General features: G+C 36.4%; 1 protein-coding gene across 1 annotated transcript; it reads right to left on the reverse strand.

The window, feature by feature from the left end:
* Positions 1,600-4,892, reverse strand: LOC18792060 (probable polygalacturonase). The gene is made up of 6 exons (XM_007223298.2): positions 4,479-4,892; positions 3,568-3,885; positions 3,327-3,447; positions 3,047-3,221; positions 2,882-2,952; positions 1,600-2,573 (listed from the first exon to the last, which is right to left on the reverse strand). Exons 1-6 carry the CDS (start codon positions 4,488-4,490, stop codon positions 1,912-1,914), a joined length of 1,359 nt encoding a protein of 452 aa, XP_007223360.1. The 5' UTR covers positions 4,491-4,892; the 3' UTR covers positions 1,600-1,911.

Genomic DNA, 7,958 nt, shown 5'->3' on the forward strand with positions numbered 1-7,958 from the left:
TTTACGTGGGCTCTATTCAAAAGATGGGCTTTATTTGTCATTTTAGTCAATTTGGGCCCAATACTGTCAACTCTTTTTCTTTTCTTTTTTGAGAAGATGTTAGCATGATTTATTCTTTAAAATATTCATCATGGAAGGGAGAATTATTATATAAGATGTGAGGGACTGACCTTAGCAAATTAACGTGTTATTTATATGATAAGTTATCTAAAGAATTTTGTATAAATGGGAGGATGGTTTTCTTTTTTTATGAATGGAGAAATAGATTCGAATATTGGACATCTTCCAACATTAGAAGGAAAAATATCATTAAATAAAAAGCTAACTAGTAGATTTTTTTAAATTTCAAGCCTCGTTACGTTTACTACAAGCAAAAGAAGGGCCCCATTGAGTTTGACATCCCCTAACTAGTAGAGTTCCATAGTGAGGGAGTGGCCCTTAGATGAGACCATATTTCTTAATCGTTGGGTCAAATTGGTTAATCGTTGGATTAAATTGGTTAGTTTGATCTAACAATTAAGAGATAGGGTCTCATCTAAAGACCTTACTAAGGCCCTCAATGTAGAATGACTCCCCCATAACTATAAGAATTTTATAATAAGAGCCTTATATATGACTATTAGGTGAGTCTCTAACTCTTAATCGTTAATCCAAACAATCTCTTACATATCATATATAAGGCCTCGCTATAGAATGACTTCCCTAGCTAATTGAAACTCCCCAAGAGAAGGCCCTGGACCAAATCTTTTTTTTTTTTCTTTTTTCTGAAAACAGGCCCAAAAGGCCCAACCAAATCATATTTTGCTAAAACATGTTTTGCTCTTTTTAAACTGGTGTTTTTGGTAAGTTAGTCCTCACCCTTGAGGCAGACAATCATAAGTGAACTTATTTTCTAAGATTGCAAAGTGTATTGACAACTTTTGTAGCTAGTTCATGAGCTTTAAGTCAAGCATTGTAGAATGAGTGGAGCGAGAGGAGAAATTTTTTCCTTCTTTGAATGCAAGTAATAGTCTAAATTATTGGAGAAATTCAAACTTGGGTGTAAAGAGGCGTACTCACTATCCTAACCAACTGGCATAAATAACCCAGGTGTGCGCGAAAGGAGAGTTCTTAATTTCAATTCAAACAATCCGATTTAGTAAAAATATTTTTATCATAAAATAAAGAAAGATTTTACTTTTTACTTTTCTTTTTTCTTTTTTCTTTTTTCTTTTTTCTTTTTTTTCTTTTGGGGTCAGAATTTTACTTTCATGTATCTACTTTTACACATTATTTTATCATCTGTTTTTTTATTTTTTCTTGGAAAATTGTCAACTGTTGTACAAACGTTTATCCTCATTTTTGGGCTTATCTTTTTTCTTCTAATAAGACACCGTGTGGCCTTGAGTATGGCAAAACATTTTGAGGGAGGATAAAACTTATTAGGGAGCCTCTATTTAGGTCCAAAATGTTGGGGGAAGATAAAACTGAACTTGGGGAGCCTGTCTTCACTTCAGCGACAAGACCCTTATAACCCCACGGTGGTTCCACTTTTCTTTTCATTTACCAATTACCATGTCATGGCTCACCAGACATGTTACTCAACAGCAAACAACAGAATTGGGAAATAAATAAAAGCATTAAAATTTAAATAGCAATGCTAACAATAACCCAAGTCCTTACATATCACTACCAAAAATTTGCTTACACATGAATGAAGAAATGAAGCTGTACAAATAATCTGCAGAACGGAGGAACATGCAAGACTGCAAATCTACAGGATGAAGAAAACAAATAATCTGAACATGTGTCTTATTGGAAAGAATGTGGTCTAACTTTAAATGGCAATGGTAGAAAATTTTTGTGGCTCTTTCCCTCATTGTTGTTGACTCTGGCTGAAAAGTATAACTGGAGTACGTAGGAAGAATGGTATCATAAGACTGCGGTTTTTCCATTCGCCGTAAGTAGCGAAAAGCAGGAAGAGGAATAAGAGCTATTAAACTCAGAACAGGGTTGAGGGAAGACAGAATCTGAAGAGCCAGAAACATTTGAACATTCCCAAGTGGGAGAACCAGAATTGGCTGACAAGGAGATATTGGATAGACAAAAGGAAGTGAAGGGGGATTCTTGGATCCCTGTGAAGCTTCCAGCAATAGTGATGTTTGTGCCAATCACATCTTGCAAGGTGATGTGATCCAAATCCGGGAGAGCATTAGGATCAAACTTGTCGTCGGGGTGGGAACCAAACTGACCAGAGGCACCAAATGCCATGTGGATGTTTTCCATTTCAACATCTGATATGATGATCTCTCTGATGTAGCCCCCTCTACCTTTTGTTGTTCTGAACTGAATGCCACTAAATGAGTTGTATATGTGGACCTGCTCCACAAATACATCTGAAATGCCACCAGACATCTCACTACCAAAGGCAAGAGAAGAACCAGAAGACGATTGTAGGTAGACACGCCTGATGTGTACGTTTGTGGTGGGTCTTCCATAGGCAATGCCATACTCATCCCAACCACTCTTAAGGGCAATGGCATCATACCCCATGCCAATGCTGCAATCTTCTATGCACACATTATCAGAAGAATCTGAAAGTACACAGAAATTAGTATAGCATATTCCGAATAGTATTCTTCTCGTGTAATTATTTCAAACACCAATGGAATAACTCAGGATGCACATAGAAATAAATTTGTAATTAACAGGATTAATCAAGGAAATGATACTTCCAAGAGGTTCAAAGTTGAGCCAACATTTCTGACTCCATTAAGTGTTACCATAACAGAACACATTTATATATACTAGGTATGGTGACAACAAACTTAATTGGAATGTGAAAACCCTAAACAATACTTCAACAAAAATTCAACGCAGGGAGTCAAGAGCTGCCACAAACCTGGGACTATACCAACGGTATAAGGCGACTCTGGAGGAGCAGAGACAGAGATGTTATGAACATGTACATTGCTGCATTGCATTCATTTATAGATATCACATAAATATCTCCTTCAATTTAAAATTAAAGAACATGGACAATCATCAAGGGCCTTAGCTAACAAACCTGCAATAGACTGGATGGATGTTATAAGCAGGAGCATTCACGAATGTGAGGTTTGAAACCACCACATATTTAGACGAAACAAATTCCACAAGATGAGGGCGGCTGTAGTTCAAAGTTTGAGAGCTAAACCAATCCCACCAAACTGAGCCCTGGCCATTGATGGTTCCATTATCACCTAGTGCAGTTAAAAATTGCAGGAACATCCAAGAGAGAAAGAAAATGAGGCTACTGTCAGAGAACATGTTAAAAGCAGCAAAGGGTATTCAAAGATTCTGCACACCTGTTATGACCACATCATGTAACATATATCCATTTATCAAGCTACGATATCTTCCTCCCGGAAGTTCAATCCCTCGACCATATGAGGGTAGGGGCTCAACAACTTCCCAGTGAGATGGATCCTAAACAAGCAACCGTAGAAACATTTTAATGAAAGAAAAAAAAACAAAAAGAAAACATCTCCAACTGATTTTGTAGCATCAAAAGTACTTAATCCCCTCGCTATGCGAGTAAAGCAGTACCTGAGATCCGAGAATGACAGCGCCTTTTTCCAAAAAGAGTGTAAGATGACTGGTGAGGTTGAAACTTCCAGTAAGCCACCTTCCCGGTGGCACATAAAGCTGCGCACCGCCCTTATCGGCAAAAGACTTGAGGTAGAAGATGGCATTCTGGAAGGCAAGGGTGTTCAATGTTCTCCCATCTCCAACAGCACCAAACTCCAAGATGGACACGCTATGTGGTCTTGGTTCTAATGTCAGATTGTAATCACACGGTTTCTCATCCTTTTCTCCACCAAGGTCGATAGCATTACTCAAAGTCAGCAGCAAGAGCAATACCACCTGAAAATGGTGAAGATTTAACAAGCAATCCACTAATTCCCAGAAGGACTTTGGACAAATACAACATCATTGCACAAACTCATCCACAAATTAAAAAGAGAACAAGTGCAAATAGCAAGAGAGCTGCAAATTCTGAATAGAATCAGACCAGCTGACTCGGCCAACATCAGCAGATTTCAAGAACTTTGACATATGAAGAAATGATCAATGTATGCTACATGAGTGAACTAAAATTAAACTGAAAACAGAAATCCAATTAAAAAAGCATGACCAACCAAATAGAGTAAGATGCAGAAACACAAATATCACCAAGATCAACTATGCTTTGAGCAGAGGAAACAAAATAACGGTCAGAAGAAACTCAGAAGACTGAAACTAGCAAAACTGGTTTGCCTTCAAATCTATGGTATAGGCTGACAGATAAAATCAGCAAACTGACAATCTCCACACAGAAAACTCACAAGACCCACCTAAGAGAAATGAGAAAAATAAATCCTCATTGAAAATTGAATCAGAAAGATGAAGTCTTTGGATTCCAAATTGACATAAGGGGGCAAAAAAACAAAAAACCCAGAAAAAAGAAACGTACTTACTAGCATCTTCATGAGTCAAAGCTCTGCAGCAGAGACCAAAAAGGAGATTTGCAGAGCAGAGAAAAAGAAAGAGGAAGAAGAAGAAGAAGAAGAAGAAGAAGAAGGAGAAGGAGCAGCACCCACCAACAGAGGGGGAAGGCCTTATTGTTGTAAGTATGTGTGGTATGGGCATTAATTGTATAAATGACACAAGCATAAATACTTATATATGGCAAGTAAGAAATAAAAACAGAAAATTAATTCATGGTAAGGAAAGAAAAATAAAATAAAAAAAGAAAGAAATGTGCCACTATAGAAATGCCAGCTCTCTCCATGCACATAAGCAGCAAGCAAATCAAAAAAAACAGAGCAGGTGCAGCGCAGAGAGAGGAGAGAGAATAAAAAGGGGAATAAAATATCATTTATTGCCACTAATTGGTAATTACCCTCCAAATTGATTATGATTAATAACGTCTCTCGCCGACAAATTTTTTTGAAACGGCCCTCCATTTGAGAGAGTAATAAATGACAAGAAGAAGAACAAAACATTTACCACAAAAACAAAAAAAAAAAAACTCAAACTTTGATAAGCAGAGTGTCTCTGTTTGCTTACATCTGTTGGAAAGTCATTAGTTCAAAGTCCAAAACAGGAAGGGCAGTGATAATGTTACCAGGACTGCACGAAAAGTTTTAAGGGGCGACAAGTGCCACGTAAGTGAGATTGGTGGTGGTACGGGAGGAGGGTGAAACTGCGGGTGAGAGGGAATAAAATAAGTGAAGGAGTGCATGGGGCATTGAGACCGCATGTGGGTTGACAGAGCAGAGAGGGAGGTGGGACCTGCGCTCAATCATGGTAAAGATGCTAGCCTGGCGTCAATCACTGGACAGAACATAACACAACAGAAGGACCCCAATTTACGTATGACACGTCACTTTTTATTTTATTTTTTATTGTTCTTCTGTTTTCCAATTAGTATTTTTGTTTTTCAGAAATATCTTTGGAAAGGCGAAAATAGAATTTGTCATTACTCATATTATTAGGTTTTACTGAAACTATCAATAAGGACCATTTTTAAACCATTAATTACCACAAATAATAGTAATATATGACGTGGCAAGTGATGTATTAAATATCAATTTGTTAGTCAATAGTGCATTTTTTATTTACATTTTGACACAAATATATATGGTTGTTAACTTAGCTCTAACATTGTCTGGTTTTGTACAACTTGTATGGGCAATTTCACAACATAAATGACAAATTTAAATCAAACCTATTTTGTGTTAAGTTTCTTATAACATGGCACAAGTATGACATACCTAAATTGTCCTCAACATATATGTGTCATGCTTTACTCATGTTTGATTTTTATTTAACTTGGTTTTGTTGGATTTGAATTTTTTGTTTTTTCCCTTGCCACAAGTCTTCTTTAGTATGATCAAAGACGTGTGTCTGGATCTTGTAGCTAATTGCACATGGTATGTCATGTTAAGAGAAATTATAAAATACTATGGTAATATGGTTACTTGGTACATTTTGTACACGTGTTATAATATGGGTAGACGACATAGTTTATTTTTCTTTTTTAGGGAATAGTATCAACAAATATCCGCTTATATTATAACACATATACAAAATATCCCACGTAACCGTACTACCGTAGTATTTTATAATCACTCACATGTCAGGTCTAACATAACCTATATGACCTATTAGACGATTCCATATCATGTTAAGCTCGTTTGAAATGTCATTTTTCATGTTGTACTTGTGTTACCCCTTACTTTGTTTTATGTCTCTAGCTAGTTTGCTTTATTGAAAGTATGCTTAATTATTATTTTACCCCCAAGAAGAGACGTTCAGTCTCACTTTACTCCATGAAACTAAAATTTTCTCATTTAGCCCCCAAAATCTCTAAAAATTGCTGAAATTTTCTAACTTTATCATTTTCGTCCATAAAACCGTTAAGGTCACCAGCCCTTACATTCATCTTCTCCCTTTTCCCTTTCTGATCACCCCATTGCACCCAACCCAACACCACCACCCCACTCCCCTCCCCCTACCCCAAGGAGGGTTTGTATGGGGTAGGGATTGGGTTGAGAGAGAGAGAGAGAGAGAGAGAGAGAGAGAGAAGAAAAAGGAGCTAAAATTACAAAAATATCCATGCCACATCAACACACTTAACAGTTTTGTAGATGAATATGGATGGATGTGGTAAAGTAAGAGAACTTTAGCAATTTTTAAAGATTTTGAGGGTTATTAAGTGAGAAAATTTTCAATTTCAATGAGTAAAGTGAGACTAAACGTCCATTTTAAGGGATAAATCAATAATTAAGCCTTGAAAAGTAAGAATCAAACTTGGGCAGTATCTGGTTAAAACTGTTCAAGTCACATGTTGCAGCTAAAACTTGCTTCTTTTGATGCACTTATGAAATAAGCTGGTCAAATCTATCCAAGGTGTACCAAAATGTCAGAGAAGTTTCATTGGGAAGCATCTAATGTAAAATTTTGGTTATGATTTCTTTTTCCTCTTGTGCTTTTGAGATGCTCTTGCTTTTGCAGACCAATATTTTACAGACATATGGTGAAGATGAAAATACATCAAGGTACGTAGGTGGCCCTAATATGTAATATGGTTCCTTCTTTAGTGATCTCCATAGCCCAGAACACTTTTTTTTTTTTGTATTGTCCCTTTTCATCATCTAACTTTTTGACCTGGAAGTTTTGCCCACATTTGTGATCTATTTTTGCTCAAATCCTCATCCGATCCAACTGATTAAAAAAAACATCTATATGTAAAAGCACACCAAAGATTTCCCACTTTCACATTTTGAGAAGAATTAAGAACAATCCTCTATGTAGCTGTTGCTTTACTAGATCACACCAAAAGGCATCAATTCTTCCTCATCGCCGTACGTAAAGTTGAGCTTAGGAAATGTTGAAGTGGGGCAGTGTGAATATCCTCCCTCATACTAACAAAGACAGCCGCAATTTTTTATTAGGTTAGCAATTGGGATGAATAAGATATATCACAGTTGGCAAGCAAAAGGTTTTCCAAGTTAGTTTTTCTTTTCCTTTTTTTCTCTCTAAAATTAAAATAAAGACAACGCGATAGTTGAATTTTGGGAATGAATACGAACATGAGTGGTTTACCATTGAAACTATGAATTTTCGTGATATCTTAACATAAACTTTATGGCCTTACCATTATGTGGTATCTTCTATCAAATCTCATGTTCACAAGTACGGAGATAAATGTTAAACTACCGATAAAACTATAGCTAACAAGCTTACAAAGAACTCAATAACGAACCTGCATAAGAATTAACTAAAAAAATTAGACTTAATGTTTGACAACTAGTATGAAAACAACTTCCTTTCCACATCAAAATAGCATACTAGAATACAAACTCTACAATATTATTGATCAAGTTAAGGTATCTGACAACAATTAAACCAATGTGTTCTTGCCTTAGGGTTTAAGCTTTGAAAGGGTGTAC

The sequence above is a fragment of the Prunus persica genome, chromosome G1, assembly GCF_000346465.2.
Source record: "Prunus persica cultivar Lovell chromosome G1, Prunus_persica_NCBIv2, whole genome shotgun sequence".
NCBI classification, from domain to species: Eukaryota; Viridiplantae; Streptophyta; class Magnoliopsida; order Rosales; family Rosaceae; genus Prunus; species Prunus persica.